We start from the raw sequence: 19,394 nt of genomic DNA on the forward strand, positions 1-19,394 counted from the left end.
ATTTGCAAGGCTGGTTCAACATACACAAATCAATCAATGTAATCCATCACATAAACAGAACCAAAGACAAAAACCACGATTGTCTCAATAGATACAGAGAAGGCCTTCAACAAAATTCAACAGCCCTTTATGCAAAAACTCTTAATAATCTAGGTATTGATGGAATGTATCTCAAAATAATAAGAGCTATTTGTGACAAACCCACAGCCAATACTATACTGAATGGACAAAAACTGGAATCATTCCCTTTGAAAACTGGCACAAGACAAAAATGCCCTATCTCACCACTCCTATTCAACATAGTATTGGAAGTTCTGGCCAGGGCAATCAGGCAAGAAAACGAAATAAAGAGTATTCAATTAGGAAAAGTGAAGTCAAATTGTCTCATTGCAGACAACATGATTGTATATTTGGAAGACCCCCATTGTCTCAGCCCCAATCTCCTTAAGCTGATAAGCAGCTTCAGCAAAGTCTCAAGATACAAAATCACTGCAAAAATCACAAGCATTCCTATATGCTAATTATCAGAGAGCCAAATCATGAGTGAACTCTCATTCACAATTGCTACAATGAGAATAAAATACCTAGGAATAGAACTAACAAGGGATGTGAAGGACCTCTTCAAGGAGAACTAGACACCTCTGCTCAAGGAAATAAGAGAGGACACAAACAGATGGAAAAACATCAAATGCTCATGATTGCGAAGAATCAGTATCATGAAAATGGCCATGCTAGCCAAAGTAATTTTGAGATTCAATGCTATCCCCACCAAGCTACCACTGACTTCACAGAATTGGAAAAAAACACCTTAAATTTCATATGCAACCAAAAAACAGCCCGCATAGCCAAAATGATTCTAAGCCAAAAAAAAAACAAAAAACAAGCTGGAAGATTCATGCTACCTGACTTCAAACTATACTACAAGGCAACAGTAATCAAAACAACATGGTACTGGTACCAAAACGAGATATAAACGAATGGAACAGAACAGAGGCCTCAGAAATAACACCACACATCTACAACTATATGATCTTTGACAAACCTGATAAAACAAGCAATGGGCAAAGGATTCCTTATTTAATAAATAGTGTTGGGAAAACGGGCTAGTCATATGCAGAAAGCTGAAACTGGATCCCTTCCTTACACCTTATACAAAAATAAACTCAAGATGGATTAAAGATTTAAATGTAAGACTTAACACCTTAAAAATCCTAAAAGAAAACCTACGTGCTGCCATTCAGGATGTAGGCATGGGCAAGGACTTCATGACTAAAACACCAAAAGCAATGGCAACGAAAGCAAAATAGACAAATGGGATCTAATTAAACTAAAGAGCTTCTGCACAGCAAAAGAAACTATCATTAGAGTGAACTGGCAACCAACAGAATGGGAAAACATTTTTGCAAGCTACCCATCTGACAAAGAGCTAACATCCAGAAACTACAAGGAACTTAAACAAATTTACAAGAAAACAACCCCATCAAAAAGTAGGCAAAGGATATGAACAGACACTTCTCAAAAGAAGACATTTATGCAGCCAACAAACATATAAACATAAGAAAAAAAGCTCATCATCACTGTTCATTAGAGAAATGCAAGTCAAAACCACATTGAGATACCATCTCATGCCAGTTACAGTGGTGATCATTAAAAAGTCAAGAGACAACAGATGCTGGAGAGGATGTGGAGAAATAAGAATGCTTTTACACTGCTGGTAGGAATGTAAATTAATTCAACCATTGTGGAAGACAGTGTGGCAATTCCTGAAGAATCTAGAACTAGAAATACCATTTGACCCAGCAATCCCATTATTGGGTATATATCCAAAGGATTATAGATCATTCTATTATAAAGTCACATGCACAGGTATGTTTATTGCAGCACATACAATAGCTCACAATAGCAAAGACTTGGAACCAACCCAAATGCCCATCAGTGATAGACTGGATGAAGAAAATGTGGTACACATACACCACGAAATACTATGCAGCCATAAAAGAGGATGAGTTCGTGTCCTTTGCAGGGACATATATGAAGCTGGAAACCATCATCGTCAGCAAACTGACACAAGAACAGAAAACCAAACACCGCATGTTCTCACTCATAAGTAGGTATTTAACAATGAAAACACATGGACACAAGGAGGGGGACATTGCACACTGGGGCCTGTTGGGGGATGGAAGAGGGATAGCAGGGAGTTGGGGGGTTAGGGGAGGGATAGTGTTAGGAGAAACACCTAATGCAGATGACAGGGTGACAGATGCAGCAAACCCCCATGGCACATGTATACCTATGTAACCTGCCTGTTCTGCACATGTACCCCAGAACTTAAAGTATAATACTACTAATAAAATACATTGAAATGGGACCATATAATTCAAACTAGCCTGAAAAGTTAGGGAATTAGTCAAATGATGTTGGAAAGATGCAACCCAATGGGAAGAGAGGCTCTGATATTACACATCTGAAAGCAGTAATAGGAAAAAATCAAACACTTTTATGTTTGTTCCTGAGGTTTTTAAAAATACTCGATAAAGCAGGTACCATGAGTGATTCAAGAATGATGAAGTGGTCAATTGTGTCAAAAGCTGCTGAGAAGTTTAATGGAATAAGACAGAACTGACTTTAGCAGTTCTCTGCAATATGTTAATAGCTGATTACCTTGATGTGGCCTTTTACTAAAGTGGTAGAGACACCAAAGTCTGATTGGCAGGGGTAAAAAAAAAAAAGTATAGGAAGTGAGTAAATGAAGGTAACAAAGGTAAGTGTTTTGAAAAGGTCAGCCACACCCTCCTGAGAAAGATAAAAAGGCAGACCATTTTTAACCATAATATCTGCTTAAATTCTAGCATGATTCAAAGAGATGTCAATATTATTTTCAGGCAATCATCTGCATCCAAAATATAGATGGTATAGAAAAAGAATAATTTTGATACCGTTTTTTGTTTTCTTACCTTCACTCATTAAATTTAATGTGTCTTGTTTTCCATCTCCTTCTTGTAACTGGCCCGGATCCAGTGAAGTCTGAGAAAGACTAACTTCTGCTGATAACTGGTCAAGACTTTGGTAACTTTTCCTGTAAAGCAAAGAAGAAACACTACTTGAATTTCCTCTCACAAAAAAAGAATTTCTTGAGCGGTTCTCTAATGGTTTTTGCAATTTGTTAAATTTCTGGTTAAAATTCACCCCAGCATTTCCACTAAATTTTGCTTCATATTCTTGGCTTCAGTGCAATCTACATTACACCTTCCATCTATCCTCTTTCAAGGCATATGTGTTTAATCCATTGGAAAACAGAAAAGAAAGACAATTTGTCAGACATAATCCTCATACCAATTTTTGATTACACAGATGGTTAAGAAATGAGAACTTACGGTTATTACCAATTTTCAAAGAACAGAAAATCTTCAGATTACTCTTAATGAAGATATAAAGTTAGCATAACAATAATGACCTAGTGTCTCTTAAGCACTTCAGAATTCTTCAGTGGCTTGACATTATTACAGATGGCCTTGATGTTATTACAGATTATATAGCAACAAAAATAAATTATTATTATAAATTCCTGGAATTAAGAAATTTGCAAGGTGCTGGATAATAAAATACCTGTTTGTATTAATATACATCAAGATAATTAAACTCATCTAGTTGCTATTTTGAGGCCCATTTTCTATTAAGCTAATAAAAAGTTAAGTATATTTAATAAGTTCAGTTATAAATGGAAAGTTAATGAAAGCTTATTATTAACCTTTCCTCATATTTGGTTCTTCAGGATAAAACCAACTCAAAAGATAAATGCATCTTTAGTGTTACATTTTACATAAGAGGACAATTATTATTTCCATATATAAGTGGTCTAGGGAAATTATGTTTTTCAGCCTCAATATCTACTTCCCAAGATAGCCAAACACCATCTAATTTCCTAGAAATATATTTTACAATAATTTTTATAGCAATGCACATATAATTTAAATGATCTGTTTCACAGCTATCTCTTCATATACACAAATGTAGACAGTTAAACATTTTCAAAAATACGTATATTAAATGTTATCTGAATGCTTATGTTTAGTCTCCATTTTATGTTAATCATGACTCAATTCAAAATGGGGAGAAAAGGGGAAAAATAATTTGCTTTAGTAAATGAATAACAAACCAGACTGACAGTTTAAAGTTTATAAAGTGTTCTCACCTTATAAGATGATGATGACTTTTAAATGTTTATAATATTAAAGTCCTTAGTTAAAATAATTTTTAAGTACCAGGAAATTATACTATTTCAGGAAACTTATGATGATTACAACAGATAACATTTATATGAGCTATGTAATATGCAATAAAAATGATATCTAATATTTATATAGCACTATATGCTAGGCACTTTTTTACATATATATATGAACTTATTTCATCCTCACAACTACCATAGGAATCCAGAATTATTACTACCTGCACTTTATGGCAGAATAAACTGGGTCACAAAAAGATTAGATTTAAACCTGTTAGTCTGGCTCTAATTCTCTCTCCTTAACTACTATGCTATCTACTCCACAGTATAGGAAGAAAAGATATGGTTTCCTATTTTATTAAAAATCCTTCTCCAAGAATAGCCTTGTTTATTGAGATAGATCATGTAAACTATTTAATCATATCACAGAAAATTTCACTTGATTTTCATTAAAATCTTATTTCTTTAGCTAGAGAAGAAAGCAGTCATACCAAAGCATTTGGTATGACTCTTAGTGGTGGATCACTTGGCTCGTGCATAAAAAAAAAAAAAAAAAGCAGGAACATAGGAATTTAAAAAGCAGTTATAAATACATTTCCTTTCCAAATTATTTTTTCTGTGCACAGTAAGTAGGAGGCTTACTTTTTAACTTGAATGATAGCTAAAGATGACTTTCTGACACTGATTATTAGTCACAAAAAGCTTGTTAATATTTCTAAATTAAAAAAATTATTTATAGAAATGTTTACAAACAGTGTAAAATCCTCATAAGCAAAAAGACATAGAATTCATCGAAATATTTTGAGGTCTAAAAATTTGACAGGATGCATTTACAATACTCTCCAAGACTGCCACCCACTAGAGGAAAGAAACCTGGAAAAGCAGCTTCTGACAACAGTAACACGAAATGAGCTTTCTGCATGACCTACTGAGGTTCTTTTTAGAATACCGTATTTCTGTTTCCAAAGTGGTACTAGAGTCTTTCTCCCTGTTAATTTGTAACAGTTAGTAAACAATTCTTGAGTTTAGAACTTAACCAAATGCAAATGAATATGGAAATAGAATTTGGTAGATGATGTTCTAAAGCAATAACAAAAATTCCAACCCAAAATTAAGTACCTCATTGATAAAATATTGAGAATCGTCCCTTACAATATCTTCTTTGCATGAAAATGACTACAAATCCACTATCTAGGAGGAGACAAATTCAGTTATTTCAGTAATGGCTAAAAATGGGTTTGGTTTCCCCATTTTAACCTGATTTCCAATGTGACTGGCAGCTTGATCTGACAAACATTTTGTTGTCATGCAGTAAAAGATCTATGAGAGCTCTGTCTTTATAAGGCCATGACTAAGCCCTATCTTAGAATCCTTGACTCATCAACATCACACAATAAGACTAAAAGTAACTCACCAGACCCATTAATCCAATTAACAGCTATTACTATTTCTCAGAAGATAATTTTTTAAATATCAGTAGCTTAATTAAGAACCCAAGACAGTAAGAGTCATGCATCCTAATTATATAAAACTTTGTAGTTTAGTCTTTACCTTTCCATTGTTAAATGTAATTTTTATTTATTTATTTATTTATTTTGAGATGGAGTCTCACTCTGTTGCCCAAGCTGGAGTGCAATGGCACGATCTCAGCTTACTGCAACCTCTGCCTCCCAGGTTCAAGCGATTCTCCTGTCTCAGCCTCACAAGTAGCTGGGATTACAGGTATGCCCCACCATGCCTGGCTAATTTTTGTGTTATTAGTGGAGATGTGGTTTCACCAAGTTGGTTAGGCTTGTCTCAAACTCTGGACCTGAAGTGATCCGCCCTTCTTGGCCTTCTAAAGTGTTGGAATTACAGAAGTGAGCCACCGCACCTGGTCATTTTTAAATATAATTTAAATTAAGCTTGTAGGAATTATGTCATAGGTATTTGGGAAAATCTACTAAATTCAACATCTATTTGAACATTTTTAAAGCTCAAATATAAACATGTATACATAAGACTGGATAACAAAGCAAATCAAAAGGAAATTCAGAAATAGTTCTGAATTTACTTGTTAATAAATTTTCTACAATCATATTTTATATCAATAATCAGAAATAATAAATGGTTAATCTATGCATTTGCCCCATTTTCCTAGTATTTTGATAAGGTCAATAATAATTTACATGATCTCATAGTCACTGGGCAACAGAGAGTATGATACGTAGAAGGAGATAAGCATTATCCATATGTAGAAAATAAAAACAAATTATGTTGTATACACAGGAGCACATGAATGTACTTTGTTTTCATAGAAATATGTCTAAGAAACAAAATAATCATTTGCTACAGGAAAATTATCTACATTCTCTTAATTTATTAAAATCAACAGAAGGATGCAAGGAAAGCCTAACAGGAAAGTGCATGTATGAGTTAGGTCAATGTCCAGTTTACAAGTTGTAAAATATTTCTGCAGCTAGGGACTCCTACTCCAAAAATATTTGAAAGACATAAATGGGAAGGAGAATTGTGAATACATATGAAGTGAAAGTCATTATAAAAAAATTAAAAGCCTAAATAGATCATGAAAGTGCATAAGAGCTCATGATTCTCAAGAATTTTGCAATGTGAATGATGGCCAAACTGCGAAACGATGATAAACTGAAAAGACAAAAAAAACTTAAGTAGAAAATATAAATATGATGATAATCTAATCTTTTGGGGTAAGAATGGGTGAGTTAGGCAATAATCTTATAAGATTATGTAACAGATAACCTAACAGAACTATTTAACAAACTCATTTGACCAAGACTTTACATATATATATATAAAGATATTAAAGCAGAACTTATTGGAAACAAGTAAATAATTATTCTATATGTGTGTGTTAAGGGAACATGTTTTATACACTTATTTATTGTTTGGTTTTTACAGTAAGTCATGCTTTAAATATTTAATATTATATCATGTTACATTATTAAAGCATAACAGGCTTTTACAGTTAAAGTATTACAGATTTTTACATATCATATTAAATTGTTAAAGCATATAGGCTTACTGTAAAAACCTATATTTCAAACATCCCATATCATGTTTGAAATACAGAAAAATGTATGCAATCCAGCAGAGCTAATCTTGCTGGGTCTAAGTAATCAATAAATAAACTGGAAATTTTATTTTAAAAATTTTATAAACAGTACAGAAAGATAAATAAATTTAAGATCTTCAATTATGAGAGGGATCCTTCCATTAGTAGGTGACAATATGACCAAATTATTCAGTAGCTTGATTTAAGAAGACTAACAAATTCATTAAATCAAACAACACAATGTTGTTAAATTCAACAAACAGGAGGCCATTGGCCTAAGGCTGTCCTCTACTCCGAGTTCCTAGTAACAAACTGCAACCTAATTTAGTAAACAAACCAAAGCCTAATTCAGGAGATTTTTTGGTAACAAACAGCCTGGTTTCAGCTAATCACAAACAGCTGAGATTCAGTTAATCACAGGCAGCAAACTAATCACACCATGCTAAATAAGGTATTTGCTTAGCTATAGCCAATCAGATGAATTCTCTGCTTTGCTTTTATTTGGCCTATAAAAGCTTGCTACATCCACTGCTGGGCAGAGTTTTCTGAACCTTTTCTGGTTTTGAATGTTGCTGATTCATGAATCATTTCCTCAAATAAACTCTGTATAACTTAATTTGTCTCAAGTTTTTCTTTTAACACTCTCAAATTGTCTTCGGCTAGCTGTGACAGAGTTCCTAGAAAAATAGCTCTAGACATCACATATCTTTACTAGGAAAAATCATCTACTATCATTAAAACTGTAATGAATTATAGGGTCAGTTTCTTTCTCCAGATTGTCAAGAGTGCTAATGTTCCTTATTAAAGAGGTTTTAGCCATCCCCTTCATAATTTGTAGGTTCTCAATAAATGTCTGTTGAACTTACTTAAGATATTGGTCTAATCAAAAGGAGTCTGTGATCAAGTAGTTCAGGAGTCTTGGCATATATTAAAAGTTTGAAGATACAAATAACTGGATCCTGATGAAAAGCTGTGACTGGTTTCAAACATGATTTTTATGGTGAACTCTATTCTGAAAATCCAAAGCCTCCATTTTATATGTGACAATTGGGTTTATTTATTCAGAACAATTGGGGATGAGCTGGTCATTTAAATTTTACATAAGGTTCAGAAAGTTTAGATGTTAGGTGGGTATATACGCTCCAAACATGGAAGATACAGGGTTACATTACAATAGAAACATAAGACTTCATAGAGTATAAATATTTACTGAGAAGCTAGCTATTAGGTGCCAGCAATTTATTACCTCACTTGATTTTATAATTCTGTTAGACATGTATTATCCTCAGTATTACATGTGCATAAAGAAAAGGGTAAGGAGAGGAAGTATTGCTCAGTGTTACACAGTAAGTAAGTAGCAGAGATTACTACCAGTCCTGGCTTTAAACTCTAGGTAAAGTGATCTCTGTACAACACCCTAGCTGCATACTTCTTTGTTTGGGGATATCAGTTTTGAAACAGTGCCATACAAAAGCAGTATCAGCATCTGAGGACAGGCCAGATTAAAGAATGATGCTAGGATATCCTTTCTTAAGCTGGTGGAATAACTGAGTCAAGAAGTATAAAATCTACATCCATGTTAAACAGATGAACAGGAAGTTTCCTTGCCTTCTTTTCTGAGACCAAAATTATCTGCTGCTATAGTACTTTGTAAAAACCAGCCACTATTGCCTATGCAGGAGTAAACTAGAAATTAATCTTCCACTTTAGATTTCTTACTGGCTTCTCAATAGATAATTCTATAGGAAGGCAACTGTACACATTTTCTGGCTAAAATATTTGACCTCTCAATGTGAATATTACAATAAACAGGCATAGGCTTTTAACTTAGATTTTAATGTTGTCTTAATATTTTTGCAGTTAAAAACAAGGAACATCTCATATGTCTTATGTAGACAAAGTAAATGTATGAAGAATTGCTACAAATTTAATTTTTCAGTCATAAATTAAAAATAGAAATAAATTCTTCTATTAATTAAACCCACAGGAAGGAAAAATTATATACCAGCATGAGGTATGTTCTAGTTATTAATAACTCTCATAAGGGTATATAAGGGAACTAGATCCCAATTTATAAATATGCAGTCAGTACCTTGAATCATACTAAGTATGGTTTAGTAGATGTTGAAGAGAGTTCTGATTTATTCTGCAAACAATATGTTCATCTTTTCTTACTTATCTCTAATAATCAATGAAACAAGAAAAAGCATTGCAGTCTCCAGTACTTGTTTTTAACAACAGTGAAATTTTCTTTGAATTCTGCCTTTGATTTAAACAAAACATGTCACAGAGTAAAGCAGGTGGAAATTGTTTGTATTAAAATATTCCTTGTAGAAATATCTGGCTACTAATAACGTAGTGAAAGGTATCCTAAGAAGCATACATACATATGTGACTCTACCAGGGAAATTTACAAGCAAGGACACTAAAAGACTAGAGAAAGAAACAAAAAGAGATAGGAAAAAGGGAGAAAAGAAGAAAGGAAAGACAAAATAGAGAAAAGAGAAAAAAGAAAGGAGAGAGGGAAGGGACGAAATCAAACAGAAGGGGATGAAAGGGAGGGATATCAGGAAAAACAGAAAATTAGCTTAAGATAGAAAAATAAAAATAGTGAAAAAGTGATTAAGGTAGGAAAGTGGGTAATACAACTTACGAACTTACGAGTTTCAAGATAAAGATTACCTGAAGGAAAACAGCCTAAGATTTTGCAGTTCTCTCAACATTAGGATACTGTAACTAAATGAAATAGTCCTGAACATTAGGACAAAGAAATAAGATCTTGTGGCCCATAGGTGAAGTCATTATATCTTCTACAGTTTCTAAAAAATCAGATTTATGGAAAATGAATAGAATTCTTCAGACCCACCAGGAACAAGTAAATATCTTTCTGTTCTTTCAAATTGTGTTTTATGACAAGTGGGAAAATTAGTCCTAAGGCAAATACCACACCAATGCTAGAATTCAAAAATAGATGGCTCATTAAACACAAGCTCATAGATTTAACTGAAGGACTGGCTGAAGATTCAACTAAAGGAAAAACAGACAGCTGGTACAATATGGCCTAAGAATTTCTCAGATAATCTAACCTTACCAAAGTAGTCCTAAATCTTGTCTTTGCTAAGATAATAAGCTTAGAAAGAGTAACTAAGAAACCAAAGCGGATAGCCACTAACTATTAATTAGTTGGAAAAAAAAGTATTACACTTACTCATACCACTGTTTATTGTGTTTTCGGTAAAGCAACGTATCCAAGGCAACAGCATTGACATCCAGAGCTCCTGGGGAAGGCCACTGGTTGGTGAGATGGGCAGTTAACTCTTGTCTTGATCTTAAATCATTATTCTTTAGCACAGTCCTGTGAATATTAAGATGGTGAGTGCTTTTGTCTTCATTGTTCTACAATGGCAGAGGAACCTAATGGTATCAATTTAGGTCCCCAAAATTTATCTTTTTAAAATGGTATGTTAATAGATTTTGAACAGAACTACAGCAAGGATGGATGGGACAATGACTGTTTGTTCTCCTGCAATAGGTGTTCTTCATTTTTTTCCTGCTGGTTACAACAAATCACTGCTTGTGAAGTTCAGACTGACAGTCTTTTCACATTATTACTAAAGTACTAAAGAACTCAAGTAGCATTTTATATCTTAACTAAAAGGAAGTGATATCTTAAAGATACAGGTTATCAAGCCAATTAAAATATTAAAAAGTAGATTCCATGTGTATGATTTCCTAGCTTCAAAACTCAGAAACAATCTATGAAAGTAATTTAATTCAAGTGAAGGAAAAGCGATTAAAATGAAAAATTAAAACTGCAGAAAAATATAAACATCCATGAGATTCTCATAAGTATTTATCCTTTTAACACACTGTTGCTGGCTTGAATCCCATAACTGTTTTTGATAAAAGTAACTACTGATAAATCTTCATGAAAATGATTAAATCAATGACAACTACACGGAGCAGTATAATCCACTGTAAATGTTTTAACTGCAGTATGAATCCATTGTAACAATCCACAGTTTTAACTTTTATAGAACTGTTACTTGCTTATATCAACTTAGAAAAGAATTTCCTTTTTGCCAAAATTTCTGACTTCACAAACGAACTGATCATTGTCACAGGACTAATTCAACATTGTAAGTTGATGGTTAAAAAATAATTTAAAAGCAAAGGTCTTACTCTACCTCTAAAAGGCCTTAAAGTACCATTTAGGTAACCTGCATCCTCCAACAGGAGTCCATGGCTTTAGTGTGCCAGTGTTCTGAGCCATCAATTCAGAAGCAGGGAAGTAATATGTGCCTGCCACTAACTTCCACAGATAAAAGTCCTGTTGTGGGTAACAGAGAGGTGAGTCAGTGAGGTAAGGGCAGCACAATACTGCACTAAAGAAAATCAGCCTGTACTCCACCCTGGCTGTTTACAATGATACTAACGATATAACTATATTTCATTTGTCTCTTAACAGGCTGCAGATTGATATTTCTGATTTTATGGGGTGTCTATATGCACTGAAAATACTTGTTCTACTATGTCAACAAAGAAACATTATCTGATGTGAATACTAGATTCTGTCTCAGGATGGAGTGCTAAAATAGGCCAAAGTTAGTAAATGTATCCCATTAAGATATTATTTTAGCCTAGTTGCCACAATTTCATTTCACTGGAAAAGAAATGAAAGTTTTAAAAGGACTTTTAAAGTACTGGTACATTTTTTAAAATGAAAACAGTAAAGCTTTACAAAGAGAGTGGGAAATTTGAAGACAGAAAAATTATGCAAAACAAAAATAGGAAATATTGGCCAGAAAATCTATTATGATAAACTACTATTATTTTGGATTCTCTTAGTTTATTCTCTATCATATACTCCATTTCTTGAGGAAATCTAGTGAACATCACTGGAAAACTCAACTTCAATGTTATAATTGGCTTACAGAAAATATTCAGGCAGAATGTGGGAAAAGCAAATGTGCATTTATGAGGAAATGGCACTAGTAGAACACAGTTAATAATTGAACAACCTACAATTTAGAATGTATTCTTTCTGGAAAGTGAAAAGTTTTATACCTCATTAAATGGAAAAGAGAACTCAAGTTTCACAATTGTTTTTATGTAACTGTTGTCCACTGAGATTTTTGCCTAATGACAAATTAAGGTACTGTCTTTAGACCTTTGTCTTAGAAATCCTAATGATGTTTTCATGAGCAGTTCCCTGGTCCTCTGAAACAGGAAATAAAATATTTCAGTGTATGGAAGAGGTATAGTTTTCTGCCACACAGCATCTATTCCCATTCTTCTGTGAAGAATGTGGAGACAATAAATCCTGGCACTTGCTTTGCCATTGTGAAGAGGAAAGGTTCCTGGAGAATCCTTGTGTAAGGCCTTTTCTTTCACCACTCAAGTACACTATGGCACAGGCAAGTGAATTAAGTTAGGTTGAAAACCTCATCCTTGTATTTTGCATCTGTTTAGAGTAATAAGTAAACAAACCAGTTTAATCACTTTACCATGCCCTGAACAGAATGTACCAGCAAAGAGATATTACTGCAGTTCCCACTTCTAGCCCTTTGGAGTAGCTCAGTCTCCTTCTTTCTAAGCCTATTTATCCAGTCTTTTTATCCATTCTGTGAGTTGCTGATGTCTTTATAATGAATTGTATTTGTGGACAACAGTTTATTGTGGTTGCTTGCAACCAAAGAATCCTATCACTTACCCTAGAGCCAGTGAAATATACCCAGTTAATATCAAAACCTACTCAAAGGTAACCCAATTAATGTTAATAGGAAGAATAATTATATTTTTTCTTAATTGGCCAAGCTTAAAAATGGTTTCAACTTAAATTACTCAATAATTGCCATTATTTCATGATATTGTCAGTGATAATTAAAGGTTAAATATGTGATATCTAGCATTTAACTTTAATTAAAACTCTAACCAATGCCGAAGTTAGTCTGCTATCCAAAAATGAAATTATATGTGATAGATTGTATTTATCACTTATCTATAAGTCAATTTATCGTTCCCTTACTAAGACAATGATTCTATGAAGGAATACTGAAGGAAAATTGTTTAATTTACTATGAAAGTAGCAAGAGTAGATTTATCACAGCTAATTTTCTGAACTTTCCTGTGGTATCTACCTCTAAATTTCTAGATAGCTAATTTCTCTTTAGATTCTCAATAGGAATTATTTAGGAATTTGGCTTCTCAAAATAAGATAATTTAATTTTGATTACTGTAATGATATAAAACCATTAAAGAAAGAATCTCTTTATATGGATTTTCAGCTACATTATAATCCCATCAAGTCTAACTATGAGGCAGATTCTGACACTTGTAAAGCTTAAATACAGCTACTGAGACAGCAAGTTACAAGGCTACTCTATGAGGGAAACATATTTAAAACTCAGGTTTACTTATATACTGAAAGTCTTATCATCTCCTTGTCTTTGCTCTCCCAGCATTAACTATATCCCTACTATTATTCAAAAGATCCAAATTCCATCCATCTTCCAAGGTCCATCTGGTTTTCTACCTCATTCAAAAATATCTTCAGACTACTTCTGTTCACAGTGATATAACTTATATTGCTTTGTAGTGAGTCTTATACAGTTTAATAATTATTTAAATATTTTAATGTTTTATGGATCTTCTACTTTGCTTATAAGCTACTTGGGAACAGTATCTTTGTTTCATATTTATTCACTGTAAATGGTTATCATAACATTGGACATATTGCTGAATCTCCTCAACATACAATTCATATCTCCACTAAATGAAAACTTTTCCAGCTTGATGCCTCATGGATTCTTGCCGATTTTACCTCATAACACAAAGTGTTAAACTAAAAATTTAGGTTAAATCTGCAAACTATTTCACACACAGCATTTTCATGACAATTGAAAAAATATATTCACAACTAATATCACGTAACTGTATTAGGTAGGCAGCGGAGGACACACTTAAAATATGTGAAGAAACAATCGTCTGGTCTCAGTGGCCGCTGCCAGCTCGCGTACAGTGTTCTCTCGCTGCTCTGCTGCCCCACTCCTCCGCCAGTCGCAATGGAAAAAGCAATTGCTGCGCTCGTCATCGACAATGGTTCCGGCATGTGCAAAGCTAGCTTTGCTGGGGACGACGCCCCCTGAGCCGTGTTTCCCTCCATTGTCGGGCGCCCTCAGCACCAGGGCGTGATGGTCAGCATGGGCCAGAAGGACTCCTACGTGGGTGACAAGGCTCAGAGCAAGTGTGCCATCCTGACCCTGAAGTACCCCATCGAGCACGGCATCGTCACCAATTGGGATGACATGGAGAAAATCTGGCACCACACTTTCTACAATGAGCTGCGTGTGGCCCTGGAGGAGCACCCCATGCTCCTGACCGAGGCCCCCCTGAACCCCAAGGCCAACAGAGAACATGAAGATCATGTTTGAGACCTTCAACACCCCAGCCATGTATATGGCTATCCAGGCTGTGCTGTCCCTCTACGCCTCTGGGCGCACCACTGGCATTGTCATGGACTCTGGAGACGGGGGTCACTCACACGATGCCCATTTACAAGGGCTATGCCCTTCCCCATGCTATCCTGCATCTGGACCTGGCTGTCCGGGACCTGACCGAATACCTCATCAAGATCCTCACCGAGTGCAGCTACAGCTTCACCACCACGGCCGAGCGGGAGATTGTGTGTGAAATCAAGGAGAAGCTGTGCTACGTCGCCCTGGACTTCGAGCAGGAGATGGCCACAGCCGCATCCTCCTCCTCTCTGGAGAAGAGCTAAGCTGCCCAACATCCAGGTCATCACCATTGGTAACGAGCGGTTCCGGTGTCTGGAGGTGCTGTTCCAGCCTTCCTTTCTCAGCATGGAATCTTGTGGCATCCACGAGACCACCTTCAACTCCATCATGAAGTGTGACGTGGACATCCATAAAGACCTGTACGCAAACACTGTGCTGTCTGGCTGCACCACCATGTACCCAGGCATCGCCGACAGGATGCAGAAGAAGATCACTGCCCTGGCACCTAGCACGATGAAGATCAAGATCATTGCACCCCCAGAGTGTAAGTACTCCATGTGGATCGGCGGCTCCATCCTGGCCTCACTGTCCACCTTCCAGCAGATGTGGATTAGCAAGCAGGAGTACGATGAGTCTGGCCCCTCCATCGTCCACCTGGACTGTGAGCAGATGCGTAGCATTTGCTGCATGGGTTCATTTGGAAGTATAAATTTGCCCCTGGCAAATGCATACACCTCATGTTAGCCTCATGAAGCTGGAATAAGCCTTCGAAAAGAAATTGTCCTTGAAGCTTGTATCTGATATCAGCACTGGATTGTAGAACTTGTTGCTGATTTTGACCTTGTATTCAAGTTAACTGTTCCCCTTGTTATTTGTTTAATACCCTGTACATATCTTTGATTTCAACCTTTAGTACATGTGGCTTGGTCACTTCGTGGCTGAGGTAAAAACGTGCTTGTGGGCAGACAAGTCTGGCTTGGTGAATCTGCATGGCCAGCAGTCTCCTATCTGTGCAGGGTATTCATGTGTCAGGGCTGAGGGTTCTGGGATTACTCTAGAGGCTGGCAAGGGCTGCCAGTCTGTCAGGGTTGGAAAGTCCAAGCCATAGGACCCGGTTTCCTTTCTTAGCTGATGTTTGCCTGCCAGAGCACCGTGGGCTATTATTTGCCTTGAGTTGGAAGCAGTTTGCATTTACACCTGTAAATGTATTAATCCTTTTAATTTATGTAAGGTTTTTTTTGTACGCAACTCTCGATTCTTTAAAGAGATGACAACAAATTTTGGTTTTCTACTGTTATGTGAGAACGTTAGGCCCCAGCAACACGTCATTGTGTAAGGAAAAATAAAAGTGCTGCCGTAAAAAAAAAAAAAAAAAAAAAAAAATCATCTAAAAGTCTTCATGATTGTTATATTTTTCATTAGAACCATCCTTATAGAAGAGAGAGTATAGGAAGTATAACTGAAATTCCTTCCTTATTATATTATCCCACTTTTAATAATTGCCTTCTAGATCCTTGAAGAATCCCTATCTTGCTTTTGCATAAAGATCTTTTACTCTGCAGGCAAAAATCTGTCATTTGAAAGTAAAGTTTGATTTTTTTATATGTAAGTATGTTGAAATATGTGTCAGTTTAATTTATCAATTGACTTTTTCATGTGTTCTTTAAATATATATCCTCAATTTTTTTTTTACCAGAATGTGTCTTTGATGGATATATGTAAATTCAAAATACTGTGGATTTATAAATGCAAAACTTCTCAAGTAAAAAATGGAATCTAGATCTTCTGCAAAATTGTTCAAAACAAAACTATAGTTTTTAGTTAAGGGTCAAAGAGCTGTTTTATTTTTCAAAGGAAAAATAGTTCCACATCTTAAGCAAGCCCTTCTGGGCATGACAGAAAAAGTCAATAAATACAATGCATTCTGTGGAACTTACCTAACCCCTGAAAAGTTCCTATATCTTCTAAATATATAATTTGTAACTACATATAATTATGTACTTTGCCACTGATGCTTTATTCTTTTTAGATTTGTAATTTTCTTCATATAATGATTTAAAATTTTTGAAATTTTATTTAATTCATTATTTATTTTGAGTAGGGTCTCACTCTGTCACCCAGGATAAAGTGCAGTGACATGACATAATTATGGCTCTCTGCAGCCTCAACCTCTTGGGCTCAAATGATCCTCCCACTTCAGTCGCCCAAATAGCTGGGACCACAGGTGTGCACCTCCACTCCTGGCTCATTTATTTTTTGCTGAGGTGGGGGTCTCCTTATGTTGCCCAGGCTGGTCTCAAACTCCTGGTTTCAGATGATGCTTCTGCCTAGGCCTCCTAAAATGCTAGGATTATAGTTGTGAGTATTTATGAGTTACATGAGATACTTTGACACAGGCATGCAGTGTGTAATAATCACATCAGGGTAAAGGGGTATCCATCACCTCAAGCATTTAACCTTTGTGTTTCAAACAATCCAGTAATACTCTTTTGGTAATTTTTAAATGTACAATTAAATTACTTTTAACTATAGTCACTCTGTGTGCTAGCAAACACTAGGTCTTGTTTTTTTGGTTTTTTTTTTTTTTTTGGTATTCATTAACCCACTTTCTCTCCCTCATAAGACTCGTATGATTATTGTTAGCTTATCTTTTTTTTTTTTTTTTGAGACAGGGTGTTGCTCTGTCACCCAGGAATGGAGTGCAGTAGCATAATAATGGCTTGTTGCAGCCTCAACCTCCCAGGCTCAAGTGATCCTCTCACCTAATTTTTATATCTTTTGTAGAGACCTGGTTTTGCCCTGTTGCCCAGGCTAGTCTCAAATTCCTGGGCTCAAGTGATCCTCCAACCTTGGTCTCCCAAAGTCCTGGGATTGTAGGTGTGAACCACTGCACCCAGCCTATTAGTTTACCATGAATAAGTACAGAACAATACAATGCAATGCGATATAATACAATACAAGACTCTGGATTAATTATAAACACCAAGGACTTTTCATTATGGACACTTTATATCATTTCAGGAGGAAATTATTTTCTCATTGTTTTTGAAAAAAAAATTCAGCACAGTTATTTACTATCTCTTAGAGACAGGTTTCCATATCTCAGTTGTTCATTAAGTAATTTGATAAAATTCAATTTTTGAAGATCTGTTACATGACTCTGAAGCATCAAGAAGGGCATATTTACCTCTCTCCTCTAATAATGAAGAGTATTTTATAGGAATAATTTTGTTTTGAGGCGGAGTCTTGCTCTGTGGCCCTGAGGGAGTACAGTGGCGTAATATTGGTTCACTGCAACCTCTGCCTCCTGGGTTTAAGCAATTCTCCTGCCTCAGCCTTCCAAGCAGCTAGTACTACAAGTGTGTGCCACAACATCCAGCTAATTTATTTTTAATTTTTAGTAGAGACAGGGTTTCACCATGTTGGCCAGGTTGGTCTCGAACTCCTGGTCTCAAGTGATCCATCTGCCTCAGCCTCCCAAAGTATTGATAGTACACAGGTGTAAGCCAGCACACCCAGCTGGAATATTAATTTTTAAATAGAGGCTCCTCCCAGGTAAAAATGGAACAGTCCCAATAAAAGATATTTCAGTTTTCCCAGAAAAACTATTTGCTTCTAATAGTACTTGACTTAAAATTTTATCTCACTGATCTTCCTCACATGATGTTTTACATCCATTTTTCTGTATGTGCTATTCTTTGTACCCTTGTTATTTGTTTAATACCCTTTGTACACAGAATACCCTTTCTTTCTTCCTACCCCTTGGTTACGTGGGGAACCCCTGAAAAGCCTTGTTCAAATATCAGCTTCTGGCCGGGCGCGGTGGCTCAAGCCTGTAATCCCAGCACTTTGGGAGGCCGAGGCGGGTGGATCACGAGGTCAAGAGATCGAGAGCATCCTGGTCAACATGGTGAAACCCCGTCTCTACTAATACAAAAAAAATTAGCTGGGCATGGTGGCGCGTGCCTGTAATCCCAGCTACTCAGGAGGCTGAGGCAGGAGAATTGCCTGAACCCAGGAGGCGGAGGTTGCGGTGAGCCGAGATCGCGCCATTGCACTCTAGCCTGGGTAACAAGAGCGAAACTCCGTCTCAAAAAAAAAAAAAAAAAAAATATCAGCTTCTTAGTGATGGTTTCTCTGGATCATTACTGTGCTACTTCTACATACAAGCTGCACATGCCTAATCTCAAAATCCAAAATTTCTCAGCAGCAACATGACACCACAGTTAAAAATTCCACACCTGACCTCATGTGAAGTCTTGCAATTAAAACACACTCAGAATTTTGTATCATGCACAAAATTATTAAAAATATTGTATAAAATTATCTTCAGACTATGTGTATAAGGTGTACATAAGACATAATTGAATTTTGGCTGGGCACAGTGACTCACACCTGTAACTCCAACACTTTGGGAGGATTGCTTGAGCCTACGAGTTCAAGACTAGCCTGGACAACATAGTGAGACCCCATCTACAAAAAAAAATTAAAAATTAGCTGGGCAAGCTGGGCAAGGTAGTACACACTTTTAGTCCTAGATACTTGAGAGGCTGAGGTGGTCACTTGCGCCTGGAGGTCA

General features: G+C 35.8%; 1 protein-coding gene and 1 pseudogene across 6 annotated transcripts in view; one reads left to right on the plus strand and one right to left on the minus strand.

Moving 5' to 3' along the window:
• The window catches only part of RUNDC3B (RUN domain containing 3B), a 179,519-nt gene that overhangs the window by 9,740 nt on the left and 150,385 nt on the right, over positions 1 to 19,394 (minus strand). For 2 of the 6 annotated variants that reach the window (XM_012450866.3, XM_064380429.1), the window contains 2 exons: positions 10,513 to 10,653; positions 2,955 to 3,076 (listed from right to left, as the gene is read on the minus strand). In XM_012450866.3, the coding sequence (XP_012306289.2) occupies positions 2,955 to 3,076; positions 10,513 to 10,653 (263 nt within the window). Of the gene's footprint in view, positions 1 to 2,954; positions 3,077 to 10,506; positions 10,654 to 19,394 lie in introns of all 6 variants that reach the window. The other 4 variants (XM_012450865.3, XM_012450864.3, XM_012450868.3 and 1 more) reach the window with 2 other exon arrangements.
• LOC105716246 (actin, cytoplasmic 2-like) lies at positions 14,363 to 15,559 on the plus strand (annotated as a pseudogene).

This window comes from Aotus nancymaae, unplaced genomic scaffold (assembly GCF_030222135.1).
Source record: "Aotus nancymaae isolate 86718 unplaced genomic scaffold, 86718_ANA_hifiasm-v0.15.2.pri h1tg000025l, whole genome shotgun sequence".
Lineage (NCBI taxonomy): Eukaryota > Metazoa > Chordata > Mammalia > Primates > Aotidae > Aotus > Aotus nancymaae.